The 14,458-nt window shown below is 30.9% G+C and overlaps 2 protein-coding genes across 3 annotated transcripts; one reads left to right on the forward strand and one right to left on the reverse strand.

Moving 5' to 3' along the window:
• The first annotated feature begins 1,451 nt into the window (after nucleotides 1–1,451).
• On the forward strand, nucleotides 1,452–8,973 carry LOC130797458 (gamma-glutamyl peptidase 5-like). 2 transcript variants are annotated; one of them, XM_057660043.1, is made up of 4 exons: nucleotides 1,452–2,135; nucleotides 7,610–7,765; nucleotides 8,117–8,284; nucleotides 8,677–8,973. In XM_057660043.1, exons 1-4 carry the CDS (start codon nucleotides 1,722–1,724, stop codon nucleotides 8,779–8,781), a joined length of 843 nt encoding a protein of 280 aa, XP_057516026.1. In that variant the 5' UTR covers nucleotides 1,452–1,721; the 3' UTR covers nucleotides 8,782–8,973. The 2 variants fall into 2 exon arrangements, with proteins under 2 accessions (XP_057516026.1, XP_057516034.1); XM_057660051.1 differs by lacking the exon at nucleotides 7,610–7,765.
• A 1,026-nt stretch (nucleotides 8,974–9,999) lies between these two features.
• Nucleotides 10,000–13,255, reverse strand: LOC130797471 (uncharacterized). Its single transcript, XM_057660063.1, has 2 exons — nucleotides 12,071–13,255; nucleotides 10,000–10,525 (listed from the first exon to the last, which is right to left on the reverse strand). The coding sequence occupies exons 1-2, from the start codon at nucleotides 12,910–12,912 to the stop codon at nucleotides 10,480–10,482; spliced, it is 888 nt and encodes a 295-aa protein (XP_057516046.1). The 5' UTR covers nucleotides 12,913–13,255; the 3' UTR covers nucleotides 10,000–10,479.
• Nucleotides 13,256–14,458: the final 1,203 nt, after the last annotated feature.

A 14,458-nucleotide genomic window follows, 5' to 3' on the forward strand; every position in this document is an offset into this window, starting at 1 on the left:
TCAAGAATTGACCCATAATGTCGTCTTCAGATGTTCTATACTTCTACTTTGGATCAATTCTATGCTTATCAGCATGAAATTATTCTCTATATCTGACTAAACTATACTTGAATGACTTTGTACTTGTATCATGCATCTGCACTCAATCAAAATTTCTAATCTTGTAAACAAATAACATATCTTATGTACGCTGATGAATCTTTAATTTCCTCCTTGTTGATGAATCTTTAATTTCTTTAATGTTGTGTCTGGGAATAAATATTTCATTTCAAATTATGAATTTCAATTATGAAATCATAAATAAAGAATTTGAAAATGACAAGGCTTGAGAAATCATTCTCAACTTTAACTACTTTAAAAACAATGGTGGAATCGATCTAAATCCAAATTTGAAAATTTTTAATTTGCCAAACAATAAATTTGAGCTAATTTCATATTTCCAAATGAAATCTTCGTTCCCAAATATAATATTATAAGTGGAAGGGTTGGATATTAATTGATGATAAAACTAACAAAGAAGTTATTTTTGATTGATCTTTGATAGTAAATGTTATGTGCAACTTCATGTAAATAAAAAGTGCACATAGTGTAATGAGTTATTTTACGGCATAGTGTAATGAGTTATTTTACGGTATAATATACCATTATAATTTAAAATAAAAACTAGAGTATTAAATCTTTGACCCATGAAAATAATGAACATAACCAAAACAACTCTGCCTAGGTTAATAAAGTACATAAATAAGTGACAATTGTTATGAACATGATATTGATAAAAGATTAGGATACTCTTTGGGAAGAGGCAGAGCCTTACTTCAATGTCACTAGCTCCATGAAAATACAGTAGAGATCAGGAATAAATGGAGAATCTTAACATAATATATTAAGTTAAATACTCCCTCCGAATCATTTTAGTTGTCCCACTTCCTTATTTGGGAAAGTCATTTTAGTTGTCACATTTCTATTTTTGTCAATCTTTTTTTACCTAAATATCCTTAGTTTACACACGTAATTATGAATATACTATCATATACTTTACTTACCCAACTACCTTTCACTACTTACCTTTTTAATGGAACTCATACCATCCTTAATAACCGTGCTCAAGCAAATGGGACAACTAAATTGATTGGGAGGGAGTATATTTTTTAACTTTTCTTTCTTCTTGAAAAGCTCAGTGAAAGCGCCTAGCACAAACACTTTTTTCAAATATTCTTATTATTAAATAAACAAATTTTGCTGAACTTATTTTGATTTGTAAGGTTATTTGTTATATCATTTTTAGCAAGGGAGGATTGGTCATTTAATAATGTCTATTGATAGCATTCTACTTATGTATAAAATTATATATCTAAAGATACTATTATACTAATATATATGTTGGCTATGTTAGTTAAAAATTTTGCAATGTAAATGTATATTAACCTAAGTTTAAACCTCTTTGAGCAGATTTTTAAAAAATTATCAATATTATTTAGAGAATTAATTAGTTAGAGAATTAGAATTAAAAACAAAAATAATGTTAAATGAGAGGTACGGACATTTGTAACCAAATCCAGTCTTATATATACACCCACCTCCTCTTTCTTCTTTCCATCACGAAAAACACTTGGAAAAAAGAGTAGAAACAAGCTTTCCCCATTCTTATTCCTCTTCATTCCTTCACTCAACAACACCCCCATATTTTTCTTCTTTCCAAAGTCTAAAGTCCAAACCCAAAAATGGTGAATCTGATTTCCAACTCTCCAGAAGAAATGATCATTAATGATCAACTACTAGAGGTTGAAATTAAGAGAATATTAGGGAATAATGGGAATAGGAATGGGAAAAAGGGAAAGAAGTTTGCAGTTTTACTATGTGCAGAAGATTCAGAATATGTAAAGAAGAAATATGGAGGGTATTTTGGGGTATTTGTGAGAATGTTGGGTGAAGAAGGTGAAAGTTGGGATGTATTTAAAGTTGCACAAAATGAATTTCCAACTGAAGAAGAAATTGAAAATTATGATGGATTTGTTATTACTGGAAGTTGTAGTGATGCTCATTCTAATCATCTTTGGATCTGTAGACTATTGAATCTCCTCATCACATTGGATTCTCTCAAGAAGAAGGTTCTAGGCATTTGCTTTGGTCACCAGGTTTTTCTGATTTCTCTTTTTTTTTTTTTAAATTAATTTAAATTTAATTTGTTTTATTTCATGTATTTGTCATTTGATCTCATATTTTTATATGATTTTAATGTTAGTTTTAATGCTGAGCGAAGTTAATTGACACTAATAATTTAAATATGTTTATTTTTTTTGAGATTAAATTTAAATATGTTTATGGAAATGTTATATTCACAACTATCATCAATATCAAGAGCACATTCAAAATTGATAAATATTTTGAAGACAAAATATTTTTAAGACAACGCTTTTAATTTTTGAGCTTCTTATTAATTCGTATAAAAACCTTTTATTTGCCTCTCTAGCTTAAGTACTTGAGTATATTATATATCATTTGATATTTATTTATTTTTCTTTATCAAAATATTGAGTATTAATATGTAAAATTTTATCTTTATGAATTTCTAATTTAGCTACATATTTTAGAGCTGTAATCAATAGATTAATGTACAAAATTTTATTATAGCAAAGAGATTAGTTTCAATGGTGAAAACTTCATAAATTTTGTGAATTTTATTTATAGATTGGAGAATATAATGATAGGAGTATATCTTTTTAATAGGAGAAAAAGGTGAGGGACATGCTTGTCAAGCTATTCGAACCATGAATTTGAGGGACGTGTTCCCTTTGAATAGTTAAATAAAATTTTAATAATAAATAAATAGTCCAAAATCCTAATTGATTGATATCGTTTTATAGTTTGGTTGATGTGAAGCTGATCATAAGTCATCATTAACTCATGATTTTATTATTAAATAAGGTTTACTTATTTTGATAAACTCTTGAGTTGGGCCAAAAAAATGAATATTGCAATGCAAAAGTGTTCTATTATTAGGCCATCTTTAATGGTGACCTTTAAAAAAGGTCATCACACTCTTTTACAATTTTTCTCTCTCCTAAAATTTCATCTTTTAACCTAATTTTATTAACAATGACCTCTTTTAAAAGGTCATCATCCTCTTTTTCTTACTTTTTTTTCTACCCCACCATAATTTCTCTCCCTTAATTTATCTAACATTTATCTTTATTTTTTTATAATAATATTTTCATGTACAAAGGTAATATAATTTTTTATTTGATTAAAATAGATCTACTATTTTATAATTAAAAAAAATTATTCTTTTAATAAAAATAATATTTTTTAATAAATATAAATATAAATATAATTTTTAATAAATATTTTTTAATATTTAAGAAAAATTCGTTAACTTCAAATAAATATTACAATGCACATACATAAAATAAATACACAAATTAAAAAACTAAAATTTTAAATGATACATTAATTGCGGTTCTCTCCAAACTTTTGCCAGATATTTTCAACCAAGTCATCTTTTAAGGATAAATGTGTTTGTCGATCTTCAACATCATCCTTATTTGCCAAGTATCGATTGATATCAACAATTCTATCTGTGTAATACTCAAAGTCACCATTTACTCCACTTATACCTTCTGATTGACCTTTTGGGCGTTCTCCCATGAACTCTCTACCATCAGCATAGTGTGTATATGTATCTCTTTCATCTTCCACTATCATATTATGCATAATTATACAAGAAGTAATTATATCAGAGAGTCGTTCTTCATCCCAAGCAAGTAAGGGCTTTCTAATTATTGCAAATCGAGCTTGCAACACCCCAAATGCTCGCTCCACATCCTTTCTTGCTGCTTCTTGATGTTGGGCAAATAACCTTGCTTTTGCTATTTGCGGTTCAGTAATAGACTGAATAAAAGTAGCTGTTGAAGGTATAGGGGCTTCATCATTATTATTAGGTAGCTGTTGAGATGGTTGAACCAATTGAGTGAAGCTCGGTGGTGAACCAAATTGTGAAACTAGATCTTGAAATGATGGTTGCGTGTAAAGACTAGCATCAACATGATGAACAGAATTTCCTCCATCTTCACCATATTGAACATCTTGATCATTTCCTTGATTTTCATCAACATCATCATCATCATCATCATACTCCATCTCATTTTCATCTAAACTTTCACCCCTTATTGGAGTTGAATACATATCAATATTAAAGTTGATATTGTGAGATTGATGATGGTGGTGAAACATAGTTTGAGAATTTTGGGTATTTTGAGAAACATAATAAGATGAATTTGGGATATTTTCAAGAATATAGTAAGAAGAATTTGGAGTATTTTGAGAAAATGGAGGAATGAACGGAGGATTTTGATACTGAATTTGAGCACTTTGATTGTAAGAAAATTTTTTTCTTGGTTTTTTTTACATGGATTTCTTCCATAATTTGGGTTATTTGAATCCATATTTTTTTTGGGATTTTTGAAATGATTACTTTGATATTTTTTTAAACTAAAAAATTACCGAAAATATGAACAAAATATGTAAAAAAAATAATGTCAAAATATATCAATATGGGTCTCATTTTATAGATCTCGAAAAAATATGACCGTTGGTATAATTTTTTTTTTTATTTTATTTTAATGCGAAAATAGCCGTTAAAGATAAAAAACGGCTATTTTTTCACAGCCAATCAAAACAAGACATGTGGCGTGCAGCAGTGTGACTGGGAAAGAGGTTGGAATTTACTTTTCGCGGTCCAATCATGTGCTGACACGTGGCAATGATTTTGAAAAAAAAATTCAGATGACCGTTCAATGGAACGGGTCATCACAAGCTCCATTCATTCAATCTAATCCATGACCCATCTTAATATGGATCATCATAATAAGATTTTTTTCTTTTAATGGGTCATGTGACCCAATATTGGATCACCATTAACAATGCCCTTAAGAGCGATTTTTGACATAATATAAATAGTCAACGTTTGTGTTGGGTGTGATTACTATGAGGCTTAGTAGTGGAGTAAATGCATAAATTTGGTGTCACTTTAGATATTTTGTATATTTTCTTATAAATTCGAGGTTATAATTGCTTTTTTAACTCTCCTAATAAATGTATTTATTTATTTGAGGTGCTATGCGACAAGAACCACATAAGTGATCAGGACTTTTGGTGTACTCATGGTCCTGATCAACGTACGACACTTTATTACTAATTAGTTATGTTGATGACTTGGCAGTAAATCTGAGCCGTAGTTTTAGTATGACTTAATTACTATTTTAATGATTGATTGATGGTCTATTATTATTTTGTGATCATACGGTATATAGAGGGAATGAAAGGGGTGTATAATAATCAAATTCAAAACTTTATTTTAGAAAAATAGTATTGACTATTTTAATCGAGATAAGACTTAATTTTCAGTTGTTTTCATATTATTAATTTTTACCTTAAAATTTGAGAGTGATCAATATGGATAGGCTTGGGTATTGGAACCTTTGAGTCCAGACCCAACTTGATCCTAATTTTAGGGTTACCTATCTATTTTTGTGCCCTAAGGATTTGAGTTCGGTTCGAATACAAGTCCATTTCTCTTATTAATCATTTTAAGATTGTAAATGATTATTTTGCAATTATAAGTGCTCACTTTAAGATTATAAATTATTACTTTAAGACAACAAATATACATTAGGCCAGCTTAATAAAGATGATGTCATTGTGACTCTGTGAGACTGTATCATTTGAGAATTTTCCGTTATTGTTTTAAATAAAGTATAAAAATACTATTATGCATTTGTTTGTTTAATTTAATACTTTGTTATATTTTGGAACATTGCGTGATTTGGAATTTTCTTGTTTTATATAATTTCTAATGTACTATTTGTGTATTTGTTTGTTTGATTTACAACTTTATTATATTTTTGAATATTGCATGATTAAAAACTTTTTCGATTTTTGTAATTTATTGTAATTGTACATATAAAATCGAAAGATTTGATAAATATTTTGTTTAAAGAAATTAAATGTTGGAAACTTTCATATATTTGGTCGTTCAATTAGTATAAAGTATTAGAAAATCCTCGTTATTTAAAAATATTTAAATAATTTTCTACGAATGAATTGCATGATATATTTTTTATAATATTTTAGAAAAAAAACAAAAACAATTTGGAACCCGTCAGACCATAAGGGTCTAGGACTCGGGATGGTCATGTGTCCAGGACCCTGTTGGACCCACCCTTTATTTAAGGGTTTGGGTCTTAATTTTTGAGACCCATCGGATCCGGGTCAAATCTGGATCAAAAAAAGGGTCCGGGTCTCAAGGTGCATACTGGACCCGGACCCGACTTCGAGACCCAGACCGTAGACCTGCCCCTCAGACAAGTGTTTTTACTTATGCATTTAGACAAGTGTTTGATTTTTAATTGTGCATTTAGACAAGTGTTTTTACTTTTTAGTAATTATTTTGTATTTGAATTTCTTGGACTCGAAAAAGTGTTTGTAATACGATAATAAGTTGCTGACAAAAATACAAAACGCTTGTAAAGGTTCAATTGTGACAAATCAAAGAGACTTTGTTTAAGACCCATTAAGGACCCTAGACCCGTCAGATCCGAGGGTCTGGGTCCGAGTCTGAGTCTGGGTTTGAAAATTTTAGACCCTTAGGGTCCAGATCCAAATTCATAAAAAATAAAAGGCTCCGAGTCTGAGTCTGGCCAGACCCGCCCCATGACCATCTCTATCTAGGACTAGATTAGGATCTTAAAATTCTAAATTTTATTTTATAATGTATTTGATCTCTATTTATACTTGTGTTATTTGTTATTTTTATTAATACTTTTGGATTTTAATAGTTGCTATAGGAACTGTAGCAACTAACTGTAGCAATTACTGTTCATCAACTATTCTTATTTGGTATATAATTCTTCATGTATAATATAAAATATAGTTTAGTGGAATTTTGTTTGATTTGCTTTAGTGCATATTTTTATATATTAATTTTTTAGAATTTTTAATCATAAAAAATTAAAAATATTAAAAATTAAAATCGTGCATTAGATACCGTGAAAATCATAAATCCATCGATTATAAAAACTATATATCTATAAAATTCCTTAATCTTGTTACAAATACATAAAATAATGCAAGTTTTATTAATGCGATGGAATCTATTTTAGTTTTCGGTAGATTCTCTCTAATTGTAATATAATGCCAAATGCCAAGATACATGCTTTTATAGAATTCCAACATCTCACTCTATATACTTGCCCCAAAAATATTGTTGCTTGTTGGTTATGCAACTTTATGTGCTTGTTTTTTCTTGCACGTTGTCTTGTACATAATAATTATACTCCATTATGAAAAAAAAAAATTTAATTTGTTATTTGACTTTTGCGAGAAAAAAGAGTTTTGACATTAAAAAGAATTAATGAAGGAAAATCACACATGTAGATGATTATTTAATATATTATAATTATAATTAGATATTACTATTAGGATGAGATAGGTGAAATAATTTTTTAGTGATGATTTTCTTTATTGATTTAATTTGGTTTATATAATATAATATTATTAGAATTAAGACTGTGACATTATTGGTTTTGAAATGGTAATGTGTTTAATTGAGAAGATATTGGGCCGTTCATTGGGCGGGAAGATAGGTCGGGCTAGTACGGGCTGGGACATTGGGCTCAGAACAATTCGATTTTCACCCTCATCAAACAAACTCTTTGCAACCCACAAAATTCCTGCTACGCTCAACATAATTGAATGCCACCAAGATGAGGTTAGTTACAAAAAATTTTCTCTTAGAGAATAGAAAGAATTTTTTTACAGATTGTTAATAAATCAATCTTTACTCAATTTGCCAAAAATAAACTCATATTTTGCTTATTTGTAAATTTGTAAATAAATACACTTATTGTTTATAATTGTTAAATTAATACACCTATTGTTTATAAACTTCTTTTAAATTCTAACAATTAGAATAAACAATATGTGAATTTATTTCTAGCAATTATACCCAACATGTGGGTTTATTTAAAAATTATCAATAAGTGATTATATTTTTAGCAGATCGAGTAAATATTAATCTATTATAATTATTTTTTTTTTCTAATTTGATAAATAAAAATAGGTGTTGGAACTTCCTCCGAAAGTTGAAGTGATTGGTCGGTCGAACAAAACATCAATTGAGATGTTTAAATATGGTGATCATATGATGGGTATTCAAGGTCATCCTGAGTACAACAAGGACATTCTTCTTCACTTGATCGATCGCCTACTACAAAGGAAATTAATTACGGTAAATAATGGACTAGCAAAAGAGATAATTCCTTAAATTACGTTTACTTGTTATTGTTATCGATATGAAGTTATATATGATATTTGTTATCAATAGTCATTTAAAAACAATCTCTTTGTATATATTTGACTCTCAATTCTGTCTCGGTGAGAAAAACGTGGCGACATTGAGATAATTAAATTGATTATCACATTTAAAAATATTGCAAGAAATAGTTAAATTTGAACGAAGGTAGTTACAATTATGTATATGAAATCACTTTTATACTCTCTTATGTATGTTAGAATTTACATAAAAAAGTTCTAACTTCAATTTGAATAATATAACAAATTTTAAAGAACAAAATAGCATATATAATTTAATGGTCGTTAAATGTTTGTATGGATGGGCAGGAAGCTTATGCAAATGAAATGAGGGTTAAGTTCATGGAGTCACATGATCCAGACAAAGAGGCATGGAGAAAGCTGTGTGTCAATTTTCTCAAGGGAAGATTGTGATAATTAAGTTATTATATATTAATTATGAAGTATTAGAAGCATAATTAAAAATGATTAAGAGATTGTATATATAATGGATGTTATTAATGCCGTGATTCTTAATTACTATTCTCTCTGTTTCAGTTGTAACGATAAACTAAAACAGATATATAATATAACATTAGTAGATTGGTATGACTTTATTTTAAGAAATAAGCTTCAACTTGGGTTATTATTAGGTGTTGAAAACTTTTCTGCTGGTGGTTTACTCTAATATAATTTCATTGCTATATGTATGGCAAACTTGCCATTTTTTTAGTTATGCTAATTTATAAAAATTTTCACATTTTCCCTTTAACAAAATATAATTCTTGTTGGAAATACTTTACATGTGAAACAAGAATCCACATCGATAAAATAGTGCATTGTAGACTTGCATATATATTGGGTGAGCCAATCCTCTTACTATCATATGGTTTTAGGAAACACTAAATCTCACCAAGTATATGAATGCTCATCCTTGTGGGTTTGTGGGCCCGAGCCCACGGGTGTTCCGTGTCCACATAAGTAGGCCACGGTGAGATAATGTGACGAATTGTTATGGCCTAATAATTCTCTCATCACATGAGTGAAAAGGAAAGTCTTCAATCATTCAAACCAATCCATGATTTTTATCATGATTATTGAGACCAGAAACAGAAACTTAATGGTACTTCGGAGAACAAAGCTGGCATAAATGCAAAGAAAACCCCCTTATATTTACTACACTAAAGTAATATTAAAGGATCAAAAGAACCCAACTATAACAGGGTTTGCTATATCCTTAATTAAGAGCTGACAGTGACAGTACGCAACAATATCAATCATCTATTCACTGTGTCCCAAAAGAATTGCTACTAGGTATAAAATGTTCTATTCACTTTAAATGTCACATTTAATTTTGGCATATTGCTAATACACGTTTTCAATCTTAATCATCTCTAATTGTGTTTGAGTGAAAATTATAAAAAGTTGATATTAATAAAATTTACAATAAGACGAATCAAATAAAATTCCACTTAATTATGTTTTAAACTTTTTACTTATCAATTAAAAATAAATCACATAATAAGAGTAATTGATGAATAGTGTTGAAAAATCAAATAAGACATTTAAAGTGAATAGAAGAGAGTATATACTTTTACGGAGAGTTGAAAGAAAAATACGAATGAGATAAAAAGATAACTTAAATATGTGAGTGAGAATTAAATAAAGGTATAGTGAGGATCATAGCTAAAAAAAGAATTGTAAAAAATTCTCTGGGACTGAGAGAGTAAATGAGAAAATGTGAATGAACAAAACAAGGAAAAGGGCTTATTTAACAAGAGGACATTAAGTACAATAGACTTGCACCTCCAAGGTTGTCTTTGGAACATATCATACTAATCTTACCTTGATACAAATTGCTAACTTGGTTTGCTGCTCAATAAGATTAAACACACAGGCAGGCCACACCGATGTGCAGAAGGGAACAGAAATATACTAAAACGTTCCTTGTTTTGGATCTTTCTCAACATAACCAGCAACAGTGAATTTGTTCCTATTATATATCATTTGAGATTAGAACATCCTCCCTCTGTCCCTTCGAATTTGCCACATAATCTTCAATAATGTTCTTTATCTTTGAAGGCAGATAGTAATACACTAACATAAAACATCGCTACTTCATCAAAACCGTGCCTAATCTGTTCGCTTGCCGACCAATTCAAATGGTTTCCCGAGTACACTACATATAGGAAGCTTGTTATCTTTCCCCCTATATCTTAAAAGGACTAAGTAATACAATGTTGTAGAGGATAAAGAGGGATCAGCTGAAATTAATAGCTCCAAGGGATTTTCGATTTTGTATCATTTCACAAAATCATAATTTTTCTTTATTTTCATGTTAGCATAAATTGCATATCTAATGAGCAAACTCGCAATGTTACTAATGTAAGGATAGAGTACAGTTAAAGCTTCGAGGAGGAGACGTTACGGGTTAACTTTGTATAGAATCGTCGTTTGTCAATAACAAATAAAGATCAAGGCTATAATCAATGATAGGGTTAAGTCTTAAGCTGTCATTACGCATTAATATGGACTAAATTACTCTATTATAATCCGTTTCTTTCTAATAGTTACACTTCTTTTAAAACACTCTCAAATAAAACGGAGGAGATGAGCGTAGCTATTAAAAAGAAACGGAGGATAACACGTTGAACGTCATCATTTGGTATGGTATTTATTGCTTTACATAAGTGCAGTCTCATGAGAAGTACCAGAACATTTGGTATGCTATTTATTGCTTTACATAAGGAAATGCTCTTCTACAACCTTTCTAAGTGATTAATGAAAACAGGCAAAGTGATATTTAATGCAACATTCATTCCATAAAAACACTCAACTATCCTTCTCAGACTGATAATTATCAGAAAAATGACCTTGAGTTTCCAAATTTTATGATAGCTTAAGACACCCAGGGGCAAATCTATGCCCAATCAATGTTGTCAACTGACAGCATTTAACTTATTGTCAAGGAACCAACTCAACCAAAAGCTTAAGTTGATGGTTGAGGCCCCAGGATATGTTATTTACTCTAACACGCCCCCTCACACAAGAGCCCTTTGGGCTAGAAGTGTGGATGCAACACAGGCCCTCCTCATAGTTGGCACTAAATATTCCACTTTAAATGAGGGGTGGTTGAGATTCGAACCCATGACCTCTTGTCACATTGGCTCTGATACCATGTCAAGGAACCAACTCAACCAAAAGCTTAAGCTGATGGTTGAGGCCCCAGGATATGTTATATACTCTAACACTTATGTATACAATCATATACCTATAGATATTAATATATGTGTTGGTTAATTAAGTTGGTATGAGCTTTGATGCATGACAATATTGACCCAGGTTCAACCTTTATCAAGCATAATTTTTTGTGTTATCGACATCATTTGATTTTGTTCTAGATCCGCCACTCAACACAACAATAACTAAACATGTATAAAGCATAAACAATATAGAACTATTGAGAAAGCCATCAAATATCTATTCAACCAAAAAAGTGTAACGTTATTCCAATTGCTTTCAAAAAAAACATGTGTAGTCAACTATGCATACTTACAAAGGCCTTTCCTAACCAAAATCTCCCAAGGAGACCTCTTCTACAATTAGCCACATAAATAACAGCACTGGCAAATACTTCTTCAGTTTCGTCGCTCAAAAAGCTTATCACTTTGATTCGAGAAAAAGTAGCAAATTCAAAGAACAAAGGAATGTGTTAGAAACTTACATTGGTGATGCTTTGGAATCGAGAGCGCCGACTGTCAAATTACCAACCCCACTCTCCTCCAATGAAGAATAAGAAGCACTAGGAGTTGGATAAATAGTATCAAATTGATCCCATTCTTCACCTTTCATAAACATCTTCAATTTCTCCCTACACATCCTCAATTGATCATTCAATAAACTCCTTTCAGATTCATGTTTCATTACAATCCATAGAAGTGATTGAATAATTTCTTGATCATGTAACTGCTTCTCCTCAGAAACTCTCTGCAATTGATTTAGTTGCATATGAAGAACACTCTTTTCATTCTGAAGTCTCAAAATCATAGCCATTGCTTCATCCACAGCAGATGCGGCCGCCATCCTCTCCTTCTCAAGCTCACTGTGAGCAATATTAGCCCTTTTTCTTTCACCCTTCACCATTTTTCTTAGATTAATTACATCAAACACTTGGTCTTCTAAACATTCATCAACATTACCACCAACATTATCATTAAACCCACCATTAAAACTAACAACTTCATGGATTTCCTCAAATTTTTGGTCCCCACCTCCATTTCTTCCCAAAATTTTAGTGGTCCCATTTTCAAAATACAATTTCTTTGAACCATCAATTCTTGTTTTATCATTACAAGAACAAACCCCTTTTCTTTTCCCACTAAATTGCAAGTATATAAACCCTAAAACCACCATCAAACATAGGACAAAAACATTGCATGCTTTGGAAAAACACCCAAAAAACAAAAACCCACATCCAAAATCACTGTATTTAGACAATAAAATGTTCAAATTTGATGCAGTCTCCATTAAGAAAAAAGCAATAAATGTCTCAAAAACCACACTCATACAGTTCAAAGGATGACCAGAGAGCAATCAAGAAAAAAGACGAGAACCCATCAACCTACTCGAAGTCTGGGACAGATTTTGTATAGTAAATAGAGAAAAATCACACCTTTTGATGCTAGCACCAAGATAGAGAAGGTACAGAACCCCCATTGATGAACACATTTAAGGGGACACGAAGCTTATTTCAGTGAAAATTTGCCCACATGAAGAGTGAGTCATAAGCGAGTTTGTAGCGTAGAAATCGGACTTCGAAGTGATCAAAAAAAATGTGTGCTACCGCCAACAAGATTTTAGTATAGAGTATATTCTTATCACTTTAAAATGATTGTATTCTCAATTCTGTAAACACTAACTTCTTGAATCTTGGGATATTCTAAATCCCATGAATAATGAAGATTGAAGGGCGAAGGCAAAAGATCAATGTAGGCCCACCGGCCACCGCACATAGCAATAGCATATAGTAGAGGTGTTCATTCGGGTAATCGGGTCGGTTTCGGATGGGTGTCATTCGATTCGGTTGTATTTCGGATCGGTTTTATTTCGGATGCGTGTTGCGACGGGTCATACTCGGGTCGGGTTGGTTAGTCACGGCTCGGTTGAAGATCGGTTATTTGAGCTATCAGGTTAGCATTAGTTCGGTGTCGGTTGAAGTTCGGGTCGAGTTTCAATCGGTCTCGGGTTGTCATCGATTAATAATTTGTTCGGTTTCACCGGATGTAGATCGGATTTGGGTATTTTTCAAGTAGAATTCGGCTACGAATTGCGAATTACTAATTACTATTGATCGAGTCAGTATCAGATTAAGTTGTTAGTCATTTTTTAATTTATAATAAGGTTCCTTTACTTAAAGCAAAATAGAGAAAATGTAAATCAATTAGTGATCATTATTACATTGTTACTTTTACTTGTTTGACCGGAAATTAAAATTATAAAGTTCTATCAATTTTCATATAATTCGATTAAAAGTAGTTAAATAAACATTGACGATTGATTATTAACTCTAAATATATGAAACCATGTATTTTTAAAATTTATTATTAAAATATTTCAGGTTTATAGCAATTCGATCTAAACTTCGTTCGGGTTAAGTCGGTTTTAGCCGGATCGAGTTTGGTTTTGAGCATGATTCGAGTCGGATATGACTCGGGTCGGTCACTATTAAGTTTGGGTAATCTCGGTTAATAGTTACGCGTCGGTTAGAAAAATCGGTTACAGCTCGAGTTCAGTTTGCTCATTTTCGGTTGTCAACCGGTTCGGGTATAGCTTCAGGTCGGGTAATATCGGTTCGATAAACCTAAAAAAGGAACACATTTTCGGGTCGGTTTACTTTCAGTTTCAGATCGGATTTTTGGGTCGGATCACTTTTGAACAGCTCTAGCATATAGTTATGTTCAAAAATACCCGATCTGTCGACTCACCGACGCGCATTCTAAATGTGGGTCAATTTTGAAAAATATTTATAAAGAATTGGTCAAATACTTGACCCGTTTTAACCGAGTCGGGTTATGAACCACAAAATAATTTTAAATGAGTACCTGTTCACCCG

This window comes from Amaranthus tricolor, chromosome 1 (assembly GCF_026212465.1).
Source record: "Amaranthus tricolor cultivar Red isolate AtriRed21 chromosome 1, ASM2621246v1, whole genome shotgun sequence".
Taxonomy (NCBI): domain Eukaryota; kingdom Viridiplantae; phylum Streptophyta; class Magnoliopsida; order Caryophyllales; family Amaranthaceae; genus Amaranthus; species Amaranthus tricolor.